Source organism: Nothoprocta perdicaria, unplaced genomic scaffold (assembly GCF_003342845.1).
Source record: "Nothoprocta perdicaria isolate Ctin4 unplaced genomic scaffold, notPer1 scaffold_1, whole genome shotgun sequence".
Lineage (NCBI taxonomy): Eukaryota > Metazoa > Chordata > Aves > Tinamiformes > Tinamidae > Nothoprocta > Nothoprocta perdicaria.
In genome coordinates this window covers 1,944,581-1,970,372 of record NW_020454093.1, presented here as the reverse complement: position 1 = coordinate 1,970,372, position 25,792 = coordinate 1,944,581, and the positions used below count along the sequence as shown (strand labels likewise).

The window sequence follows — 25,792 nt, the reverse complement described above, 5'->3', positions numbered from 1 at the left end:
GCATGTATCACTATGTTTTTGAGAAGCAATCTTAATCAGAAATGCTCTTGGTTGTCCTCTTTATCAGTTTCCTGGTGTCATGCGTTTTTCCATAGCTCTTACAATCAGTGTACAGAAGTGCTCAGATAATCCTTTGCAGATGTTCACCAGAGCAAAACCTGTTGCACTGATTTTGCTAAAACTGCTAAATGCAAGCAACTCTAGAACGCTTCCATGTGCCTGGATTACCGTTGCCACCTCATGAAAGCAGCGTAAGTATTAAAGTTGGGCCAGACACGTTCTGCAAGCTCTCCACTTGGCAGACTTTAGCCCTGCCCAATTACGAACACAATTTTAGAGGAATAAAAGTTAACTAAAAGCAACTATTCACATGTCATAGAGATTCAGATATTGCTACCTAACAGGTAATGTGTAGATATTTTCATTCTGATAGATCAAGCCCAGATAAATTAAGGCTGATTGCTTCTTTAAAATATGCGTAATTATCTTAAGAAAGTAGAACAAAAGTTTTTCATTGGAGGTGCTCAGCTATTTTACCTTGTGACCAGCGATTCTGCAATTAAACTGTCAGGCAGCCCCCAGTGTAACAATATTTTGTTTTATTTTGTTTATTCTGGCTTAGCAGAAAAGGCACTAATAGAATAACACAGCGTGTGCCAAATGATACCAAAGAGATCCTTTGTGCAGCTGTACGTAGATCTGTCACTGTGGCAAGGGGAGGCCCTGCAGCTTTCCACMCTTGTGCCAGGTTCAGTCGGAGATCGGATGATGCCCCTTGGAGATGTGTGTGCAGAGTAGTGAGGGTGTGCACTCCCAGTGCAGCCCACAATCCCTGAGCTGGCAAAACATGTATGCMTATACATTATGCTTTCATTACGTGTAGCATTTCCTCAGTTGTTGGTATCTTGCACATAGACAAGATTACATGGTTCCGTTTGAAGGACATCAGYAATAAGTAGCCAGAAAGTTTGTTTTTTTTCTGTAGGGTTGTTGGGCTGAAGGGGTCATTACAGGTGTGTGCATGTGGGGAGGCAGATCAGAGAGGGCTGGGGAGCGTCTGCCTGGTTCTGAAGAGGAATAATAATTTGGTATTGCACCATTATGTTTTCTGAAGCATCTCGGAATAGACAGTTAAGTTAGGAAGGAAATTAGTATGGGGAAATCAGCAATGAGGAAGGTAATTGGGGAGATGTGTAAATTGTTAATGCTTTCTTTTCCCCATTATGGGGACAGGCAGAGAGGTTTCCATGCTCTGCTGAATGTTACATGGAGAGGCTGGAATCTAATAGGGACCTTGAGATGAGTTCTGCATCACGTGGATAGCTGCATAGGCTTTTGTGTGAGAGTCCACTAAATGCTTCTCAGCACCTCAGTGGACCCAAGCTAACCTTGGAAAGGTAGATGTTTCCTTTTGGCTCTGCATGTAAACATCTATCTGAAGCAAAAAGAGAAGGTGTGTGTCTCTTTCCAGTTGGTTTGCAATATGTTGGGATAAACACTCCTATTAGTAGCAATTACAGTYAAAGTGTTATTACGACTTATGACTCAAAATGTTATTATCTGGATTTTAATATCTTGTTCCCTATACTTGAAAACTGATATGGAATTTATTCCTTATGAGTCCAGATGTGAAAGAAAAAAAGAAATTACTGACAGCTATATCCCAGTAAATACTCAAGATGCTTTTTTTTTTTTTTTTTTTTTTTTTTAACTCAACTCTGCTGACCTGTTGTTTGCAGGAGCAAAGTGGTACGGCTGTGTCACACACACACCACAGTCTGTTTCTGATCCCTGGAAGCTCCCCTGATTTTGATCTGTATTTGTTTATCTCACTGGAACAGAGCCTGTGGCTCTAGGTGTGCAGGGTCATCAAAGCAGACAAACTGTTCTTTGAGACGTAGTTCACCTCTTAGCTAACAGTGTTTTTTGTTTGATTTTATTTTTTGTTTTGGTTGTTTGTTTATTTGTTTGCACCTTCTGCTATGGATCTAAAATACTTTGTTTCTGGAAAGAAAGTAGTTCATTTAGCAACCGTTATCCTTGTCTGCTCTCTTACTCTCAGGACAACCATGTTTGATTTGTTTTGTTTTGCTAATAGCTGTAGCCAGGGACCAGAAGGCGAGTGTTTCCAATCCAATTCTGCAGACTTGGGAAGCTTTGATGACTGCTGAGACTTGAACATTGAGGTTCCTTGGAGCTGAACGTTTTGGTTAAAATCTCCATTTGGAAATGGTTGGCAAATACTTACAGACTAATTTTACAAGTGACCTTGTTCTTCATCAGAAAAAGTTGTGTGACAAATGATCTGTGGCAAAGGTCAACCAGCTTTCCTTCCATATGGCTGGAGAGGTGCTACCAGAAGCCACTACCAAAGGCAGATGTGGCCACCAGCCCTTGCAGCAGCTGCAGCCACACGTGGCCTGTGTTTCCTGGGGTGGCTCGAGGGGCTGATGCTGCTGCCACAGCTGAGATGCAACTGTCCKTTCTGCTACAGGCTGCATTTTTAGTGCTTGTTCACCATGCTGGTTTTATCAGACAGGTTTATCAGAATATGGTTCCTCCTGCCAGAAGGTATTTTCCTGGAAAATCACTAGTGAGGTGGAAGTGGAGATCAAATGAAATTGTTTGGAATCTGAATAACCCTGAATATTATTGCTTTCATCTTAGTATTCATCTACTCTGTTGTGAATTTGAATAGACTTCTGTTTATGTTCCTGAATTAGGAGGCCTTTGAATTTAACCAAATTGTTACGTACCAGTTTTAGATAACTGGTAAACATTCATGCTCAAACTAAATTGAACCTTCCTAAACTTTAATCTTGGTAGAGCAATACCTTTGAATTAAAACAAACACTTTAAGATAAAGTTCAGCTTTGTTTCAAGCAAGTATCCTTGCTTTCTTAATGAGAATTAAGATCCAGGGAAGTATAGGAATTTTTTTCACTTTACTAGAAATTTAGGAACCCAGGTTTTATGCTCCCTACCCCTCCCAAATTAATGACTTCTTCATGTTTATCAGAGAAGTTGACCCTCCCAGCAGTAAGCATTGGTTCTGGACATCTGCTGAATTGTGGCACTTGGTAGCATATATTTCCCAATCCATCACTCAATCTTCAGAGCAGCTGCATGGAAAACATTGCTGTTTTGTAGACACGTGCCAGCAAACTGGCACTGGTGTCTCCTTCACCTTGGACAGGGTGTTAGTGCAGTGCCTGCCCTAGTTTCCCAAACTGGGTCCTACTATGATTAATTGGATAGACAGCATTGAGTTTGGTTTCCAGTGGTTTGATTGAGGTTCTGTGGAAGGCTTTTTGGGTAGGTGGAATCTCCTCCTGTCCTCCTAAGCTGGGGAGGAGAAGGAGCTTGAATGGAGCATTGACCTTTGCACACTGAAAGCCCCTCGCACGGTGAAATCGTGGGCATGGAGTTCAGCTAAATAATCTGGGCCCATAATGAGTACGGGACCACTTTTTAATTGCCTTGTGTCTTCTTCACTCTGGGACACCCAAAGATGTACGTTGGCTTTGTGAAGGTGAGGCAGGGAGAGAAGGCTCTGTCTGTTTTGTTTTGTTGTTTTCTAGCCTGTGTGTTGCTTATATAATCAACCACTTATATTTTATATATTTTATATTACTATTGAGGCTTATATAATTACTATTTTGTATTACTATTGAGTTGCTTTATTTGTTGCTGAATGAAAAGTGACTTGGGAGCTGCTTGTAGAATGGACATTTTGTTCAGAGAATTTTGTTGACTGATACACAACCTGCCAATTTTGGTTTTGCATGACAGGCTAGTATCCGATCACAGATGGTCTGAAAAACAATACATTTGGCTCTTTATGGTTATTGCCTCCTTCCCATTTAACCTTTACTCCGATTGTCATTAAAAAGACTGAAAATTTCTGTAAAATACTCCCTTTAGCTCATGTAAAAACCCTGGATCTGGTAATGGAGAAAAAAAAATCCAACAGCTTTCTTTGCAGTCTTCAGTATGATTGCATTTTTTAGCTCTGTGTTGTCATAGAATTTATTTTAATATTTTTTTGTGGGAGGAAGGCAAGCTTAACAATTTAAAAAACTGAAAGCTTACTTTGAATAGTTCCTGAAAAGACTGTAAAAATATGCAAAGAAGGTAATTGTAGTATTTGCTGTGCTCTAAGATTATAGTTATAGGCAATGTGTAATTTTCTTAAGAAAATGAAAAGCTGAAAATCCTTTGAAATAGAGACACTTGAGCAGCTAAAAATTGTTTACGTGTTCCCTGAAGACTGAGAGACCTGCCAGAAACATTGGCAAGCCCACCCGGCCTGCAGTGCAAATTGAAAAAAACCATTTATTTGTATACAAGTGCTACAGCTGTTTGTAACGTTTTAATTCTTGTGATTATTCGCAGGGGATAATTCAAATATTAGTGGAGTCGAAGAGTATCTAAGAAGTATTAAAACAGTCACATAAAATTGTTCACCAAAACTGACCACTGAAAAGGCCTTCCCCTCCTCCCCCTTTCTCTTTGTCTCTTTCTTCCTATGGTCCTTTATATAAAATAAGACATACAAAAAAATTCTGCTGTCACATGACTCCTATGCCCTGATATTTTACTGTGTGCATATGAATGGCAACAGGGTCTGGTCTTATTAGAAATCAAAGGAAAAGTACTTATCTACAACCCAAATTACATTGTACTGACAGGATTATTTTTTGTACTTTTTTTTCCCGTGAAGTACCGGCAATAAACATATCAGTCCTAAATAATAATAATAATAATAATAATAATATCTCTAGTGCACTCTCTTACAAATTTCCAAATGTCTGTTTGGCTCAAATACCTTTCAGAAAGCTTTAAAATGATGTTATATTTAGAAAATAAAGCTAAAGGAAAAAATACTTATGTCAGACACATTCTAGTTTTGAACACTTACGAGTGCAATCTCGTTCATGTTTTGATATAGTGCATATAATTTAGCAGTGTTGAAATATTCAACAATTAATTATTCAACAATTATTTCAAGAGATGATGTCAGGTTTCTAAATCTATGTTTTTCCATAGCATATTCTTTCTGCTCTCATATTCTGTAATTTCTTTACAAGGATCATGTGAGCTTGTGCTTGTCATTAGAGTGTTTTCAGAATTCATCGTTACTCTGTTCTGGTTATTCAAAATTTATTTATTTTTTTTTTGTTTTGAGAGAGTCTTAAAGCACCACGTTTGGGTGATTTGGTTTACAATTTCAATAAAAGCTTGAGCTAGAATGTTACACATGCAAGCACAGATGTGCTCTCCTTTTGTGGAAAAAAGTGTGATTTGTAGGTGTATGCAGGTACCCCAAAATTTAGCAATCGATTTTGGTGGTGACATTAACTCTGTTGTCTTTTCCTGTTGTTGCTGAAAGAGAAAAGGTGTCCAATGTTATCTATATTTATAGACAATATATGTTAGTAAGTGCATTCTAAAGTTAGAGATATTCTGTATGGTTACAACATATGCGAATACTAATGCACATAACATTTATTTTTCCTCTTAGTATGTAAATGAACAATGTTATTTCCTCTGAATCCACATTTTTATCACAATACACAAAAAATGAAAATAGTCATGTATATCTGCTTTTTTTTTTTGCTTTTTTGTGCTTTTAATTCTGGTGTATTTTTAATAACAAGATACATAAGTTACAACTACAGATATATTCAAAGTTTACTAACTAAATTTTCTTTTCCTGTATGAAACTCCAAAATACTCTCGTAAGAGAACATCTCTGTTTAAAAAAAAAACAAAAAAAAAAAAAAAAAAAAAAAAAAAAAAAAAAAAAAAAACTCAAGAGTATGTGGTATTCCTATTTATAGCATATTTTAAGGATTATTAAATGATAAATTTTCAAATTTGACCAGTGCTTTTAAAGAAATATTTTCAGCCTTCATGGTACACATGTTTTAACAATGTATTTTTGTAGATTATTATAATTCCAACAACTTGAGTGTTAGGACTAGGATTTAGAGTAGTGTCTTGATCTTAAATAAATTATTTAGCCACTTACATTTTCCCCATTTCATTAAACCAAAAAGTTTTCATTGCATAGATACGTTTTTCAACTTCTGGATTTCATTTGAATTTAGAGCATAATCATGGCAAAATATTGACTTTCATAATTTAATGTTCTGTTCTTTAGAGTTCTGTAATTAAAAAATCCTTTCTGAAGCAAGAGTTGCATAAAAAGTTTACTGTTCCTTCCCTTAAATATTTTGCAGAAATTAAACACAATCTCTGCAGCTCTGCCCATGCTATCATACACTATTGTGCATCAGCTGGTGCATGTGATTCCCTTGGGATTTACCTTACTAAAATTATAATCCTTTGCCTTGATTTGATAGATTGTATTTGCAGCGGAGGCTTCAGGCAAAAGAAACAAATGCATAGCTGAAATTATTTCTGACATGGGCAGCTGCAGTATGGGTGTTTCAGCAGCATATTTCTTCAAACAAAATGATTTTGTGTGTTTTAGGGACCAGTGAAAATGAAATTAAAAGCAGGGGATGCCTGATTTCAGCTGCTTTCTAATAACCACTTCTTTCGATGCTCTATGTTAGCAACCATTTATGAAACACTCTCCAACACTAGTATAGTGAGTGTTTTAATTGTACCTCCMTGTTAAACTGGGCTAGCCAAAGATCATGACTGAACTTGAGAACTTGTGATTTCACTGCACGTATGAACATATATTCCATTATAACTTTGAACGTGGGCATTCAGTGGTTACTAAGGAAGAAGGAATGACTGTGTTATTGATGTTCCGTATGCAGGGAGGGGGAGTCCTTCAGCTTTAAGCTTCTTTTCATCTCAGCTAATACAAATGGTTTTCTATTCCAGCAGGCTAGTGTATGGAAACCTGATATCATAAAGAAATGAAAATCTTTGGCAGATTAGGTTCTTACCCATATCAGACTGTTTGCTCTCTGACAGTTTTCTGTGAAAATGTGTGSAGAGCAAACAATCTCATTTCTTGAGAATGCCTGGCTGTTACAGATGTATGTCTCTGTAAACTATCACACAAGCATTTTGAGGTTTGCAAAGGAAAACTTCTGTAAATAATTTTTTGTGTGTGTGAGACAGATTTTTTTATTTTTAATCTGCGGATGGAAATCGCTGTGCTCCAGGCCTGCAGTTCATATTCTTTATGCAGGTCAGGAGGTAACAGTGATGCTTGCCAAGCCTAAGCTTCCAAGAAGGATGAGAGCCAGGCCCAAGCTGGCTCATGAGCGCCTTTACCACAAGAATGAACAAAGCACATGAGCAAGGTCAGCTGTGTTCAACATTTGTGGATGGGAAGGATGGGGCCGTTGTATTTGCCTTCTGGTTTTTTAAGCTGTGAATTTTTCCCTTCTGCCTTTCAGAGGGGGCTGGTGCAGGGGGCTTGCTGTGGCCTCCTCACAGATAGAGTACAATTTTCATTAACAAATATACAAAATTCATTAACGAATGTTAAGTACTAGTGCACCTCCAGGACATGATTCCAGAATACTTCAGTTTCATCAACCTTTAAGAATCTTTCTAAAATAGATTTTTTTTAAGAAGATCACCAGAAACACTGAAGTTACCCTCAGAGCTTTAAACCAATTACCCGCAAGTTTTGTGAACTGAAGTGTTTTTTTGTATCGATTAAACCCTTGAAAACTGATTTCTCTTTGACAAATTTATTACTGTGGTTATGAATCATGAGCTACTATAGTAGTGTGGAAGTACAATATTCAGAGCTTACAACTCTTGTAACGTGACTCAGGTTTCTGACATCTTAAGTGAAATAGAAAAGCAAGCATACACCTTTTAACTTTTTAGCATAAATAATGGAGAGTTTAACATATTACAAATATTCCTCCTGGGAGCAAAATTTCAAACATGAAATAATGTGCTTGCTGATAGAGGCAGGTTCACTTAAGAGAAGAAAAAAAGTGTAGCAGAACTTGCAATGGGAACTTCTGCCCGCTTGGTCGCACGGGCACAAGGTGTCATCTTCAGGGCTGTTCCCGAAGCCCTGGCAGCTCTCGTCTTGGACATTGACACATGGTACCTGCAAGCCTTCATTGCTTGTGTCTTTTCCTTTTATGAATTACGGACAGTTACATCTACCATTGAAAAGTGCATTAGACTTTCAGAAAAGAAGAGCTAAGCAGCAGACATGACTGTATAGATATGTATACAGATATTGAGAGTTAAGGTTTTTTTCTTTGATGACAAAAGAAGCTTCAAAAGTGTAGTTTTGATTTTAGTGCCCATAAAGAAAGATACCTGAAGATTGAAACTGGATTTCTCATAATGTAGTCTGAAGCCAAGTACATGATTAAATTAAATTGAAAGAAGTAGTTTACTGGAACCAGCAAAGACTGAATGTGCTGACAAGTTAACACTTTGTTAGACAACCTGAGGTAAAAGTTCTGCATCACTATTATGGGAGGAGACTGTTTGTAGAAACAGTTTATTTTCATCTCAACAGATGAGTACTGGGGGCAAAAAAAAAAATTTTTACTCAAAAGTGACTTACACTGAAGTAGCTGTTTGTTAAGAGTATTGCTGGTTGGATATTGCCTGTGTTTTTAATGTAGGAAGATTGTTTCCTTCAGGAGAAGAACTGATCCAGGAGGACTCACATGGAGATGCTTGCACATCTCCGTGGGGTTCCTCCTGTGGCATTGGTTGTAARTTTTGAGGCAGACAAGTCTGGCTGGGTAGTTCAATCCAGAACTTGCACATCTGATAGCAAAACGTTGCACCTGCAGGGCACCTGCTAGCAGGGAACCTGCATCTCCTGTGTGGGAGCCTCTGYGGACACGAGCTTAGCCAGGAGCTCGCCTGCCTTCTGGCTGATCCAAGTGGAGTATCTGCAGTTAGGCCCCGCACTGCGGAATGCCAAGGAGAGCACACTATGGGAAGGATCATTCCAAAGTAGCCTTCTTAATATTCTTTCCTTAAGCATTTGCTGCTGGATGCTGAACTAGATAAAACCGCAGCTGACAGACGATGGTTATTTTTGGTCTTCTTTCAGCCCGTGTAAACTCATAGCAGCGCCCGAGAGCCCAAGTCATGAATGGAAACTGTATCATGCTGGGGGTCATGTAAGCACACGAGCTGCTCCTAGCCTGAAGAACAGGTAGAAGTGTCTGGAGAATCCCAGGAGGGCCGCAGCAGTGCTAAAAGGCTTTTGGCAACTGTTCTGTAGAATGCTAGATGCATAGGATGTAGGTATGTATTTTGTAGGACACAGATGGCTTCGAGGTGTAATTAAAGCCTTGATCCTTACAGCTCGCCATCTGATCTGACTGCTGGTCAGCGTCCTCCCTTCGAGCTGGCACTTCAGCAGACCTCTGAAACATCTCTATCGTGAAACTCTGTCRGTATTTAAAGGTGGCTGGTTATCTGCCCCAGTCTCGTGCATTTATTTTGCATTAGCAGAGTGAAGAGCCTGTGTTGGGTAGTTAACAAGCTAAGGGCATAAATAAAGTTGTGATGATCATTGATTCCACTAGGAGAGGAAAAATCTTGCAGTGTGAGACTGCATCAGGCACCTTGTTACATGCTCACTTTGTGCAGGTCCAGTATAATTGCATATGGATGGACAGAGCAGGTGATGTGTGGTCCAGCCAGATCCCTGAATGTCACTGTATTTTGCAGTAGAAACAATAGTTTGTGATTCCTTCTTGAAGGGCGTCACTGTCACTTGGTGCTGAAACAGTCAAGATCAGGGAATAGCTTGGTTTGACCTGTTTGCAGTACAGACAGCAGCAGCAATTTGAGTTATTCATAAGTGGTAGCATGAATGTGTAGAACAACATCAAGCCTTAAAACTGGACTCCTTAAAATATGTATAAGCATATATGCTGTGCACATGAAGTGTTGCATTTGTCCYGTTCACTTTTCTTTGGAGTTAGAGTATTAGACAGGTGGAAAGAGAGAAAAAGTGACTTGGAAGAAATTTTATCACGGAAAGTGCCACAAGCCTTGTGATGGCACCATCAAAGTTCACCAATTCCCAGCTAGAGATTGCTGTAGTGGTTGTTGGATCTGTTTATAATTAGTGGTTTTCTCCCCTTTAAAGAGAGGGAGAACTCTCCTAAATTCCACATGGCTTTGAAAGTTGGGAAGCCCAAGAACAGTGCTAGCCAGGGTCTTGGTTTTGCTTGTTTTTCCTTTCTATTAATGCTGTTGTGGTTAAAATACATATTTTCTATTTTCCAAGATGGTGGGGAAAAAAAAAGCAGGAAATAACAATGCTCGCTGATTTTATTTGTTTTCAGGTGACATCTTTGCTATTTTTCTGGGTTTTATGAGATTCCTGAAAGTTATTAGTGATCGTCTATGCAGTTTGAGTGGTTTTAAGTATCTTTTCTGTTGTGCATTTTCACCTCCTGGGRAAGGAGAGATCTTGAAGTTTTTTGGAACTTGGGAAGTTTCTTTTTTCTTTACAGTCAATATTCACCAAATTTTCTCTAGGTATTTTTTAATAAAAACCAATAAAAAATAAATGCAGCATAAAAGAAGGAGATACATCCTGGATTTTTGATTTGTTAGGTATTTAAAAACAAGGTCAGAGAGGAGTTAATAAATTTCTGGCTTTGTTTTGAAAAAGATTTTATTTCACTAATTTTAGGGTTTTTTTGTTTTTGAAGTCTGGTACCTGAAGATATATTTTGAATCAGTCACTTGGATTTAAATTCACATCTGTGCCTGTACATCTGTGTTCTACTAAGTCCTTTTATGAYACAATGGGAAATCTCTATTTGTAGATTCAAGGAGCATTCAAAGCATCACTGGCTACGTGCATGAGAGTGAACATTTTGTTTAGTCCCTGTAACAAACTAATTACTGTTTAAAAATTGATTATATTTGGAGATCAGCGTGAGTTTGCTGAAGTGGTCTATGAAATGCTTTCCTTTATCCTTTTTTCTTTTTTCTTTCTTTYTTTTTTTTTTTTTTTTCCTGCAGCTGAGAACTCTCTCTATCTTTCTTTCTGTTTTCCTTCCAGCCTAGCAAAACTTCTTTTCTACTGATCTTTTTCTAAAGACTCTACCGCTGGAATATATAATTTTCATTTTGACTTTCATTGTTGCCATTAAGTGGCTAGCTGTACAGTTTATAATATGTATTTCTAATTGCCTCTGCAAGAGGTTAACTGTGCAAGTCATAGAAAATGAACACAAATTAACATTACCTAGATTACCTTTCCTTGAAGAAAGCCTCTGAGATTTTGTTGATTTTACTGTTTATGGGCAGTGAAACTCCTAAAGATGTTTTGGTATGAAACTTCCCATAGTGTTTTATCTTACGTATCTACTACYGTGTAATGTTCCTCAGTTTAAAAAAAAAATCTTCTATGGCCATAAGYGCAGGGGTCTAACCTGTTGTGGAAGAAATATGATGGCAGTTTAACTTTTCCTATTTATTTTTCCAAAACTGTAGAGCAGCAGTCTGGATGTTTTTGTATCATTTTTAATAAATATCTTTAATAAAAATGGAACAAAACAAATACTAGCTCTCCTAAAAATGCATTCAATATTTTTTTAACAGAATAAATAGAAGTTTAATCCATCTTCGTTATTTAGAGCAATGCAAAGACTTTAGTGCAGCTTTTGTACCAAAATGTTGTGAAATGCTGGTTGTATAGAAGGGAGTTTCCAATTGTTCCCTGAACTCTGCAGTCAGTGATAACAAAAGCAGCACAGTGTGAGATCAAATGTAACAAAAATGTGATGTTACAATAAAGTGCCATTATGCCCTGAACAATACTGCTTTTAAAAATGAGKGTTTTATCTGTTGACTTTCCCATCTGCCTTTGAACARCTGTTTTCCCCTATTTCTTTATCACCTTCGTCTTCCCCTTTTAAATCCTATTCACATTCCTCTTGGTTACACTGCCCTGTGTTTTACTCCTCTTCCATACAGCAAGGAGATGAATTCTGTGTTAATAAGTCAACAAATATCCCTCATCTTCCTAAAACTGAAGGTTGACCAGCCTAGGTGCCTATATCAGTTACAGTGGACAAGGTTGTATTCTACTCTCTTGCAGAATTTCAGTAGCCTAAATGATCATTTCTGCATGTCGTCTCTGAAGGCTTCTTTCCGTCTATTACACATACATGTTGTTTGTGCATTATAAATGCACACCTGCATTATAAATACTATAATTGAAAGATCTTTTTGGTGCTTTATTTAAAACAAACAAACAAACAAACAAAACCCTCGCTGGAATAAATGTTGTTCTTTTTCTCGTTACAGGATTTAACAACTCTGAACGCATGTGTGACAAAGAGTTCATCATCCGCAGAGCAGCCACTAACCGTGTCCTGAACGTCCTGCGGCACTGGGTCTCSAAGCACTCGCAGGTATTTTGTGCTCCGCTCTTGTTCCCTCTCTGTGACACTGGTCTGTAGAAGGAGGTGAGCTGGCTTCAGTCCACTCATGGGTTTCGTAACACTTTGGTCCTACCCAAACATATTATGAACTGGCGGTGCTGTGTAATGTGCAGAGTTCAAAATGCTTGAAAAGTCAGTGCTGTAATAATAATAAGGGAGAAATGACTGTTAAAACTCACTGTTTTGTAAGTAGAGAATCCTTCATCTAGCTTTGCAATATTCTATGAAAATATCCAATATTTTGTTTGACTGTTTTACTGCATATTGATATATGCAGTGTGTGTATACATATATATATATATACACACACACATACACACATACGTATTTATATATAATAGAAATATTATATAATATAAAAGAAATGCACTAAAGAACAGCTAGATTGCAGGTGCATTTTTTGTAAGAAATTGAGCCACACATTCAGTTCGGAAGTTAAGTTCAGAGTGCAGTCCTATCTATTCACATTCTAGTTGTGTTCCATTAGTCTGGTATTCTGACTGAAAGTATATAGTGCTTCACAACACCTGGAGTTTCAGTGGAAGGAAAATAAGTCCATAATCCAATCACGTTGCTTTAACTGAAGCCTGTGCTTACATACGTGTATATTTACTATGGATCATGCGGAAAAAAGAAGCATCACTCCTCAATGGAGGTTCCCTCTACAACCCATCGCAAGCCTGTGGGTATGTTAGGTACTCGTGAAACTGTTGACAGAGGGGAACGAGAATCTTAGTAGCCGGCAGGATTTCTTGTATAACAGCATCACACTAGATGAAATGAATGGGTTTAGATTTTGGTATGCATGTAGAAAACTACCAGGTACGTTGCTCAAAAGAATGAAAGAAAGAGAGAGAGAGAACTATGGAAACACATGAAGGATTTCTCCAGATCTTGGATAAATAGTCCTTCATGGCAGTTATAGACTGCTTAGTCTGTCCTTGCTCATACTGAGTAAAACTTCATCTGGAAGCTGTTCTATTGCACAGCTGCCTGCGACTCCCACCGTGTCAAACTCGGTTCCTTTATTTCCATGAAATGGATTTAATTTTCGTAGAAGTTAAGTTTGCTGGACAGTGCAGCCAGTAAGAATGCTTAAGTGGGACAGTTTGTTGCATTTGAAAAGCTAGCAGCTCAGCAGAGATTAATAAAATCTCTTTGTATTATGGGAGTGCTTTTGAATTATTGCTAACAACCTTGAGAATTTAGCTATACTGGTAGATATCCCATGTTCTCTCTGGCTGAATGTGGTGTAGCATTGCATGTTAAAATCTTGAGCTGTAGTGGAGCGGCAGAAGTCTTTTATTGCTGTTCTATATTAGAGCAGTGCTTTTTACCCAGGTTCTGTGTCTCTGCTACAAATATTTAATAGTACTGTGCACTGAGTTAACAATTTATCCCAATTGAAAGATTGTYAATTGATGTAGTTGTGAAAATGCTGGGAATCATCAAACTTCTCTACAACTAGTTAAACCAAAGTTTGTTTTTGGACTGATCGTGGTTGTGTTGGGATGATTCTGTAGCATAAACACAAATCAGCTCTAAAGAATAGAAGCATGTTCTTTTTGCCAAAACACTGGTTTCTGTGTTTCCATTTCAAGAGTTCTCATGCTGTGCAAAAATATATAGTACTGCTCTGCATACCTTTGCACATATTAATACCTATTGCTCTACAATTTTTTATTGGGAAAAAGGTTCAGGGAATGGCATAAGGAGATGGAATCATTTCAAATCCAAACTACATTTTTAAAGCTATTATTCACAGTCACTCACTGCCTTTTATGTTTTCCATGGCAAGGGTGGCAAATTTTAATTCTCTGCATCTCTTAATGTAGTATTCCAATATAGCAAATATTTTTACATGGAAGAGCTTTAGCAGGGAAAGCAGTGAACGCTACAGCAGCAGAACGTGTAATCAGCTTTTTGCATTGTTTACTTGGGAGACTAGGGACAGAGGAAGGACACAAGGCCAAAACAAAACAGAAATGACTGACTATTTTCTGCCAAAATGGAACCAGGACTGCTATTAGGAAGCAAGTGAAGAATTACTGTCTGGCCAAACAGTAAAAAGCGTTGGCAATTAAGGTCTATAGTCCTGAGAGAGCAATAGCTTAGAGCCTTATTTTACAATAACAATGCAAACTGCAAACCAGCGAACCCTCAGCTACTAGTGTTTGGGGGAAGAAATGCTTATTAGATTCCCAAAATGGCAGTGTATAATTCAGTGAGATCAAAAAAACCTGTCTAAAACTTTGTTGCCTTTTGTGGTGATTATATAATTCTCTGACCACTCAATGCATCTGATGTTTTTCAGATTCATCAGATATCCATCAAGTGGAGGTTTAAAAATTTTAAAGAAAAAAAGAATTAAAATAACTTTAAAATGTTAACAGAATAAGTTGATATTTGCAAATATTTCACTCCATTTAGTTTTGAGCTTTTCCTTACTCTTTCTGCAAGCATTCCCAACACCAAATAGGCAATTTCTCTCCTTTGTGGGAGCAGCTTTTCTCCCTCTCCTCTAGAATTTCCTCCTCTTTATGTGCCTGAGGTTCCTGTGGTCAATACTAGCCTATGCCACTGTAAGAGGTGACCTACTATATGTGCTTTCTTTTTTTTTGTGAAAATTCAATTTCCTTATTAGTAGCTTAAAAGAGAAGGAAAAGCATTATGTGGGTAATATGTGGAGCTTTGGTGAGTTCTTTTTAGGAGTATGGACACTAACCTGTGTTACAAGCTTCGTGCTGCATAAGAGTAGCTCTGTTCTAGAAGCAATCAATTACCTGCAAGTTATTTATCTGCCTAAATTATCACAGTGTTCTAGTGCCCAGAGTATGCAAGGTGGTAAACAGACACGGAAGAGTGTGCAGGCTGTGTGCAGAAACATTTATAATGTAAAGAGACTATTAAAAACATATATCATCCAATTGCTTTTATTCCCTAAACCTCATCTCTTCTTTTTGAGTCCCTCGTGCACACTTCAGAGTGTGCAAGTGGCAAAGTATGTTTACTTTGCTTGACATGGACACTATTTAATATTGTAAYCTTGTCTGTGGGCAGAAAGCACAATCATTAAAATTAACAGTTGAGCCTATTCAGTTAGAATGCTCATTAATAAAGCAGCTTTGTTATCTTGAAATCACACAAAATAAAGCTTAAGAAAGGGATCCTTCATTATTTTTAAAACTCGGGTCRTACACTCTTGGGGCCTCTCTTAAATTCTTTGCAAGTGTGTATYGGCAATGCCACATCTGCAGCCCTTTGCAGGAGACAGAAGGAACTAATTAATGTCTGCAGGAGCTCTGAAGGCGCAGATGCGAGTTTGGAAAAAACACTCATGAGCACAAYGTGACACATACTTCTTGTTTTTACCGCACAGAGCAAAACGGATCGACCTACATTGCTAATTATTTATTTGTGCATGAAAGATAAATCAATCAGGTTTTCCTGGGTTTTATTTATATTTTTTCTTCTCATTCTTTCCCTTCTCTTTTTACCCTGTTCCTTTCTGTGTTACTCAGCYAGCTACAAGCCAACAAAGCTTTTTTTTTTTTTTAACACAAAATAACGGCAGAATAATCATGTTTGCATTCTGTTTGTAAAATGTGATTGAGAGGAACAGCGTAGGATTCTCCCATTGTAAACAATGGAAACACAAATGCTGAGGCAGACACTGAGAGCGAAGGCAAGAGCTTTGCTGACTTGATGAGAAGGAAAAGGGCTTSTGAGGACAAAACTCCCACTGACTCCTGTCAGAGAAGGAAAAAAATAGGAAGGGAAAAGGAGGCAGAGGAGAGAATCTTTCTATGATTTTCATTATCCTACTGAAGACTTGCAGTCTTATTTTCTTTGATAACAGCATTGCTTTGGGGCTTTTTTTTTTTTTTTTTTTTTTTTTTTTTTTTTTTTTTTTTTTTTTTTTTTTTTTTTGTTCTTTGTCTAAACACTTTTTACAAAATGAAGCTTTTCTAGGCTAAGCTTCTGCAGGTTTCCCAGGTCTCATTGACAGCCAGGTGCCTGCTTCCATTGGCTTCTTTGAAGATCCCTGTTGAAATGAATAGGCAAATCCTAGCTCTAAATGACTGCCAGATAGCGTCAGTGGGTTAGAAAGTTACTGCAAACTCTGGGAAGCAGACCAAAACTTGAATTTTGACCGTAGGTCATGACGTGGTGCCTGATTCAGCTCATGATTTGGTGCCTCATTCCTCATTTGCTTCAGCTGTGAGAAAAATCTGCTGCAAAGCCTTTTCTTGTTTGTGCTGGCTAAGCTGTGCTGGCTTTTCAACAGAAGGTTTGGGGGATATAGTTATTGATACCACCTAGTGATTAGGTAGCTGTACACAGAGATTTAGCTAAGCAGTTAGGCAGTTGTAGTGTATGTGTGCACATGGATCAGCCAATTACGTTTTGTTTTCAATACACTGCAACATATGAGCCCCGCTTTGCTCAGGTTTATAAGTATAAAGTCATGGATATAATGCCTGGCAAAGCTACGGCATATTAATTGTAACAATTCAGACTTAGACCATACTTGACATATGATAGCAAGAAATGTTKTGTATTAGCTATTTTTCAGATGATCCTCCAGAACCTGCAACCTCTAACTTGAAGCAGAACAGAGATTTGTAGGGTTATTTCTGGCATGAACACATACATCAAAGCAAACTGAGTTGTAAGAGAGTTTTCCACAGAACRCTCCCCCAGAGCGTGGGCACCGTTCAGTGCACATGCTAACGCACCCTTAGTCACCGAGGAAGGAACTCGYGTTTGCATAAACTTAGGTCATTTACAGAATAAAGCTATGTGTTCCATAGTAATGCACTTAACTGTGGGGATGCTGTGTCCGAAGCGTGCGGGTTTGATATTCCCTGGCCCTTGGGGAGCGTGAGTCACCCCTGCGCGCTGGCTCAGCGTGCAGACAGGCAGACTAATTAGAGGTGCCCTGCGCTCCTGCTGCCGGAGCCTGACAGAACCGCCCTTACCGAGCTCCTTTGGCAGGGCCCTTAAATGTATAAAGGCCCAGAACTCGGGGCCAGAGATGTCATGTTTCTTCTCTGTGTTGAAAACTGTTCTCTGACAATGCCTAGTGGCCACGCTGTTTGGAGCTTTCTAGGTACTACCGGGTTATACAGTGCCTGGATAATAAAAAAAAGGGTTTGTATGGTGTGGGATGATAATTACTCAGGCATGTTATTAATATAGCTTGTACTTTTAAGCTAATTGTATTCCATCAGGAATGACAGGCTAAAACGGATGCTTTAGAAGCAGGCCTGGCGTTCTCCTCAAATGATTATTCTTTCTTCACGCTTGAAAATGAATGAAGAATCGTTCTTTGCTTGCTTTTTGAAATAAACCTTTTGTTTCTTTTTCAAGCATGCAAATATCTTGGAGCAGCCAAATTTATGCAAATTTCCCTCAGCACAAGCATATATGATAGTCCTAGTGTAATTTTATGCTAGAAAATGAAATATTATTGTAGAGGACTACATCACTGGAGTAGTTTCAGTTAATAGTGATCAAGTGTGATCTTCCCTGCTTTCGTTGAAATGACTATGGATTTGTACTTTGGCATGAGAACAGATATATATGTAAAAAAAAAAATATATATATATATATATAAAGATTGTAGGCCATCTATTTTAAAACATGCCAACTTCCTTGGAAACAATGATTCAGTAATCCCTCTGCCCCCCTGGATATCTCATATTCTGGGCTTTCAGAAGGGCTTTATCTTTAGCCCTTCACTCCAGAGGAATCAGTTACAGCCGGTWGCAATGCTAGTCTGCCGTAGTGTCTCTGGCCATCTGCTATCTCCAGGTTGCTTCTGCAGCTGGGGGCAAAGGAAAACGGGTCTGCACACCCATATCTCTGCTTCATCTGTGTACTCAGAGAGACAACCAAAGGCTGACTCTAGCGTTGCTTGCAGTTTTCTCTCCCTTTCATATCTGATATTTAAAACCTTCATTAGATTCTTTTTCTTTCTCTTACTGATTAAGAATTCTTCCTGCATCTCTGTCTCAGCATTTTCTCTTCCAGGTGCCAAGCTTCAAAACTTTCCTGTCTTAATCCCTGTTTGTGAACATCCCTCTGAGCTCTGTCTTTGCCTAGCATTCCTTCCTACTTGGTGTCTTTCTGGTTACTTCATCTTCCATTTCAGAACTGTCACCACTTTTATTCTTTCCACACAGTTCTGTTTTCAATCCTTTTACTTCTCCATATTTCCATCCAACAGATGTGTCTTCAATTTCACTTGTTTGTAGCTTATGGAGTGCAAAATCCTTACCACATAGTTACTCACAGGATGAAGAGACAGGCTAGGAAGAGATTTCAGTTCGTCGAATCTTGTTGCTTACAGTGATATTACCAACTGCATTTGTGAGCATCTGTGGAATACGATGGGCTATATGTGCCAAAGTTGGGAATCTTCCAAAGCAACTGAATTGGAAACCAGGCAGCTTGCTTTCTTCCCTGCCCGGAAAAAAAGCTTCCAGCTTGGAAGGCATTCTAGGTCACTTGATTAGAACTGTCCCTCAGCCCAACATGAGCACGTAGGAGCCTTGGATGTGACGCTCCAGCGGAGGGCCCGTTCCACCAAGTCGTTCACACTTGCCACGGCTTCTGGAAGAACTTTCCAGTCTTGAATCTCCTCTGAGCATAATGTTACGGAACAGGAAACTAGAAGTAAAAAAAAAGGAGAAGCTAATAACATGATTATGTATTCAGCAAAGACAGTCAGGAGTGAGTCGTGTTACATTTATCTTGACAAATTGTACTGCTCCTTCTCCTCTTCACATGGCGATCACAAGACTCTGAGGCCAGGCTGCCAATAGTCTTTTTTGCCTTATTAACAGATGCCTGAGGAATAGTTAGAAAATGGACTTTATTTTTGAGAGCTGAACGATGGTGAAAATATTTTTTCGTAAAGCATGTAGTGTTATGTTGAACTTGTGTAACACAATTCAGCAAAAGGATTCTCTGTAGAATTTTATTACCAATTCTCCATATAGATTTTTTTTTCTCCTGTCTCTGCCTCTTCTCCCTTTCTCTCTGTGTAGTCTTTATCACAGATGTACCCAAATGTTTTCAAAAATATATCAAATTCTCAGGTCCAGGTTTATCTGCCTTCTGTTTGTGTTATTCATATTGTTTGAAAGAACAACGTTTACTCTCCGGAAGGGTTGAAGAAAGAAAGAAGGGAGGAAAATGAGTTTGTGGTTTCAGTGAGCCCGTGTTGAAAGTTTGGAATTTTATAATCTCTATCTGTTCTGTATAATATTTTCTATGAAAAACACCTGTAGTAAATCTGTACACCCAACCAGAACAGCTAACTGTCCTTTTTCTTGCTTCCTGCCGTCCTTTTTTGCACTCCATTTTTTTTGTGGCTGGTGATTCCAAATCTATCTCCCCCTCTTTCTTTTTTTTCTGACTCACTTGAATAGATTTCTTTTGTCCAATATATGAGGCACTTCTTATGCTCCTGCACATCTTCTGCTCCTTCTTGGCAAGAGAATACACATCCAAATTCTAAAGAAGCCACTGATGTATTGGCTGAAGAATAGTAGAACGTATTAAAGGGTGGTAAAATAGATTAAAATGTCACAGGAATCATCCAAGATTATTTTTAATATAAAAAAAWTTATTTTTAATATATTTTCAGAAATATATATTATAATGCATAGATGTAATAGGTATAAATATATTTGGAAATGGTACTTAGCGATTTTGTGTTGTAATTTTACTAGTGCTCATTTTGTGTTGTAATTTTAATGTTTAGCTTTCTGCATAGATAGAAGTACGTGAAATGACCTGTCTGGACTTTTTATGTGTATACTTTATTGCTCATCACACTGGCATCTCAACACCCCACAGATCATCAACTTCAACAGAAAAATAGATCTCTCCCATTCTGTTTTTTTTYCCATTTTTATTGCATTCTGTTTTTTTTCTTTTTCATCCTTTTCCTCCCTACAAATTATAAGGAACAGCTAGCTCGCTGTTATGAAAAAGAAGATTTCCAGGCACAMAAAAAAGAGATGTTGTGCAGAGGTTGCCTGTATATAGGGGGCTGTGCAGTGGGGTGACATCTTCAAGTTTGGGATGAAACTGGGTTGGAAGTATTGCCTACAGATTCTTCATTCATACAAACCAATACCTCCCCTAGTTATAATCTCTGATCAGTTTGTATCATCTATGATGATCAAGGATCTGGGATTTCTGGTTATCTGAGACTAGAAAAATGGGTTTTTCCACTCTGAAGTACCTTCCAAAGCCAGGGGAAGTGAAGCAAAAGCTAGTCTAATCTTAAGAGCTAGGTGTTCATACAGTTGGCCACCAAAAGAAGAGCAATTTAAGCAGCAATTACAGCATATTTTGCTCTTTGCATGTATTATATGCGAAAACCGGGAGTGTGCCTGATTTTTGTTGAATCTGATATTCAGACACAAGGCTTTGCCATCCTGATTCATAAATGGAATAAAAAGAGACTAKTTTTTTTAATAGGTACTGTAATTTTAGCTGTAAGCCTTTTGGAAAAATACCTTTTAGAGAAAATAATCAACTGATTATGGTTTTAAAAACCTATTTGCAGATGTTTTCTTTGATCCTGTKGTTGTGATCTGCCAATTTAGAGTGACAAATTAGAACTTTACCCAACATACTAAATGAGGATGTTAGATTTGTCAGTTCTTGAATAACTTTTCTGCTTAGGGTTGATATTTTTGTAGCGTGACTACTAAAGATCCTTTGCATGTCTGGCTTCTCTTACACAGTGGTTGCCATTCAGCTGCAGAAAAGAAAATACAACTCTTCATTACGCTGGTTGCTGAAAGCTTAGGGGGATTCACTAAAATCATGATCACTTGGAAGTCCATTGCAGCAAAAAGGGCTGTAACTGGCTCTTTGGAAAATGGCATATTCAGCTCCAACACAAAGGTGCCAACATTKCCCAATTTCCGTAACTTTGTGCTTCCTGTTCCCATGGAAACAAGTGGCGGATTGACACAAATATGGTAACAGACTTGCTTGCAAGTAACTCTGTATTATAAAGTAGGAAGATCTTCACTCATTCGCTGTATCTGTAAATTTTGGGTTTAGTTTTCTTATCCAAATTCTGGCTTTATGCTAAATGCGGACATTTTTAGAGTCTACTTCAGGACTTACTCGTAAGTTCATACCTTAATGTTCATATATTGTTCTATTTTTGAAATTCTGCAATATCAGATATAAATGGAGATAGTTGGTGCACGTTCCTGTTTTCAGATTGCAGTCCTGTGTAAGAGACACCAACCTGCCTGAGAATGAATTAAAGTGCTGAAATGCTTTAGCATGGTGCTGTCAAGCGCTAGGCTGATTTATTGAGCTTATTAGGCTGAGTACTTCACTAGGTGGAACAAAAGGTAGACCTTTCCCAAAAGGTGAGTTTCAGATTAAAAATCAGCGATGCAGACAGAGAAATTGAGAAACTCCACGAAACAGGGGGAAAAAAACTGTGGCCAACCTTGTGAGGTAATAGTCTCAACGCAGTAGCCGAACTGTTCTCGAGTTTTCATAGTGATCAGAGAGAAGATCAAGTATTTTGTGGATATTTGTGAGATGCTCTTCATACTTCAAAAGAGAAGAGTTAAGTGATTTGCACGGCTCCACATAGGAAATAAAGGTGAAAACATAGGATAACCTGTATTCTTTCAGGCTCCCTGCTTTGTGTCCTGTTCACAGTAAGAAATCTTCAGTTTCTCTGAGCATTTTCATAGCTAATAGAAAAGAAAAAGGAAAGAAAATCACAGAAATATATCTGTTAAATTACTTGATCAACATTTTTTAAAGTAAAATGAAATAAAATTCTTTGCTTTTGTAGGATTTTGACTTCAACAATGAGCTGAAAATGAATGTGTTAAATTTGCTGGAGGAAGTTTTGAGAGACCCGGACCTTCTACCACAAGAAAGGAAAGCTACCGCAAATATTTTGAGGTAAACAGATTTCCACTTATTTACTGGATTTGTAAACTATGTCCTGTTAAAAAGATATGGTGGTATACAGTATAGAAGGTAGTATACCTTCTAGGTATACTACCTAGATGTAGATACTAGAAGGTAGTATACAGTATAGAAGTCATAGAATTTGTTTTTTTTATCTAGAGTGCTTAATTTTGCAGGATTATTTTGTACTTCATTAACTATAAAATAGACGAGATGTGGAATTCTTCATCCAATAGCAAAAAAATGAGCAGCTTTCAGATAAATTTAAATTTATAATGATCATGGTTAAGAATAAAGCAACTTCATATAACGGAAACCAAAGAATGATTTRGGTATCAGCAGAATTAGCAAGGTACTGTATTTACAGTGTGCTAAAATTCATTGGAATTTGGCAATTCTAGAAAACCATCAAACGTCAAATTATGTTGTATGCTTTGTTTATAAATACAACTCTTCAGAATTTCACTTCAGAACATTTGCCAGCCATGGGTTCATTCTTTGTGCAATGGAAAATAAAAGCTCCCTGTGGCAGGAAGGTTGGACTAGATGATCTCTAGAGGTCCCTTCCAACCTTAAATATTCTGTGAATCTGTGTGAATCTGTTAAAGTTACAAAACCTCTTAGGAGAGTATCCCTGCCTCAGGGGTGAGCAATCTGCTCTGCTAAGCCTCCTATGTCATGACATAGTATTAAGACCATACTCATACTTGCCATTTCCTCTGTGTTGACAGCATTGTCATTACTGTGGGACAAAATGAAAGGTYTGAAAGTTTCTGCAGAGCTAGCAGTATTGCTTGCTGAAGGTTAAACACTTTGGTACTTAGAGGTGGTATTACATAGTTGATTGCCTGATCATACCAAGAGATGAATCTTTATATGCATTTATAAGTGAGAATAATTCCTACCAGTGAGTGTGAGTATTTTACAGCCAAGTATTTGATTTTCACTTATAATGTTTTACATTAATAAGGAGCAATAAAGAATTAAGACTAGCTGGTGGGTAAAACAAGATACAATTTGAAAGCAGAGATTAATAAATGACATGCTGTGCTGGTATGTTTGTAAATATTCTGCTGGAAAGAGAACAAGGGTGCAATCATGCAATTGTCCGAATTGTCTAAGAACACTTGAGAGATATTTATATGAAAAAAATATCAGAAAAGTGAGGGGAAATTGTACACCTGAGGGGGGGAAAGTCAAATAAAGGATAAGGAACAAATTCACACAGGTAAGATCTTAAAATGAATCCTTCATGTTGATGGAACTCTACTTAACTTTTTCCATAAGCCTATTTTTTTAACTAATAATGTAGTCGTGTGCTATTATTAAAAGTAAAAAAAAAAAAAAAAAAACCCTATCTATATATATATAGCACATCCTTGGAAGAAACAGCAAGCGAGAAGAGCCTAACATGGGAGAAAAAAACAATTGCATGTATTGTTGCATAATGGGTTTTAATAATATGTCTGATAGCAAATGTTATGTCAGGTTGCTCCTAGTGAGGAAAATTACCTTAAGACCTGTAGTTTTTTTTTTTTTTTTTTAAAAAGTGTCCAAAAGAAATATATTTATTCTTGGAAGAGAAATGGGATAGATTTGTATGTCTTTAAACATAAAAGTTTATGCATTTAGTGTAGAAACTATTAATTATTACATCCGAAATGGGACATCAACAATTATGTGCAAATGGGAGTAATAATGTGACTTACTCCGTTATATGAGCATTTTTTTACTACTACTGGTATCTTTGTTTTTCCACTTGCTGACTGACTGTTGTATATATGTTCTTTTTCTTCAAACTGAAGTATGAAATCAAAGCCTTAGCTTGGCTAGTGGTAGTTATCAACAAGACTGCTTTACTAGCCGTATATATTTTGACTATTTCCATAATACCTATTTAAAGTCCAATAAATGGTGATGACACGGTATTGTTGTTCCAAGGGTTTGAACAAGCTTTGAAGCTAGTAGTAGCTGAAAGTACTCCTGAATATATTCTGTATTTTATTATTTATGTATTTAGGCTACTTATTTATCTAGACTGTTCATAAACTTTCAGACAGAAGGTGTTATATAAGTATYACTTTCATAATTTAAATTATTGATCATTGCTAAGCTGTACTTAATAGAATAATGGGAATTTCTAAGTTAAAGGTGTTATCACATACAACTGCCTCAAGGTTTTATACTGAGCAAACTGTAATTTGAAGTTCCTGAGGTCTCTTTCCGGCCACACAGGAGGTGACTATTTGCTAGATATGTCAAATTTCTTAAGCATTATCTGATTAGGAAAAAATCAATTCTGTAGGGAACTGAGCTGTGAGAAAAAGAATATTGGATCAATTTTGCTTGTGGCCAAAATCATTCAACCAGGATGAAATACAAGGATAGGTCATGTGTCTCACTCCTTCAGTGGAAGGAGGAGATCTGTTAAATCACCTCAGAAAAATGGGTTGTCTATCAAGTAAGAGCAATTTCCAAACTTTCAGAAAGCACTGTTGTACTCCCAAAGATGTATTTGCAACAAGACTATATTGCAAGAAAAAAACAGTAGAATTTCAGAGGTAATCTGTAATTGAATGAACTTTTGTGTGCCTGATTGTGGTGCAATACTTGTAAAATAAGCATGAGCATTCCTTTCCTCTTCCACAAGCCTTCACTTTTATTACATATTATTAAAATTACAGTACATACTAATGTAAAAAAAAAAAAAAGATGCATTTCTTCACTGGTCCTAAGCAATGACCTGTTGTCCCATATAATGTTGTGAGCACCCACACACTGGCTGATTCTGGAGGTGCAATCTCAGACACAATCTCAGCTGCTGGAGCAGCAAGACAGGACTTCTGGCTCTCAGCTTGTTGGTGGATTCAGAGGTGGGACTTTTTTTCCACCAGTCAGCCCTTCCTATAGGTTTTAGTTTCCCTGTGTCTATGTTCTCATAGGCTGCTCTAAGCTCCACAAAGGAGAGGAACTCAGAGTGAACATAGGTAGTAAGTATTTCTTCTTGCACACTCTGTCTTYGCACGGATTTTCATGACTGCACTTTCTGGAAAGTTTTGAGATTTGAGCCTCTGTACAAGCATATTCCACAGACTGTCTCCTTGAAGCTTGTTGAATACTAATGTCTCTCTGAAACTGCCACAGCCGTTGTGTGTATGCCTCTATACGTGCATATAAATTTCTTGGGAAATCAGCCCCTTTCAAATCATCTTTGTTAGCAGAGATTAGAGGAGGAGGCAAGGCAGGTTTATATTCTGAAAATATTATGGTCAGCTCTGGGAAAGACTCAGTATAGAAACTGAATGGCAGAGGCAGTGTTTATGGGAGATGCTGAACTAGCTCCTTTGTCATCACATGGAACAGATGGCATTTCTCATATGATGAGATTTTTGTTCAATGGACTGACAGGGTATCAAGGC

At 37.8% G+C, this 25,792-nt stretch overlaps 1 protein-coding gene across 1 annotated transcript in view; it reads left to right on the top strand.

The window, feature by feature from the left end:
* Positions 1 to 25,792, top strand: part of RASGRF2 (Ras protein specific guanine nucleotide releasing factor 2) — a 91,253-nt gene that overhangs the window by 56,164 nt on the left and 9,297 nt on the right. Inside the window, exons 18-19 of the mRNA XM_026036021.1 lie at positions 12,262 to 12,368; positions 22,252 to 22,364. Of these exons, the coding sequence (XP_025891806.1) occupies positions 12,262 to 12,368; positions 22,252 to 22,364 (220 nt within the window). The remainder of the gene's footprint in view (positions 1 to 12,261; positions 12,369 to 22,251; positions 22,365 to 25,792) is intronic.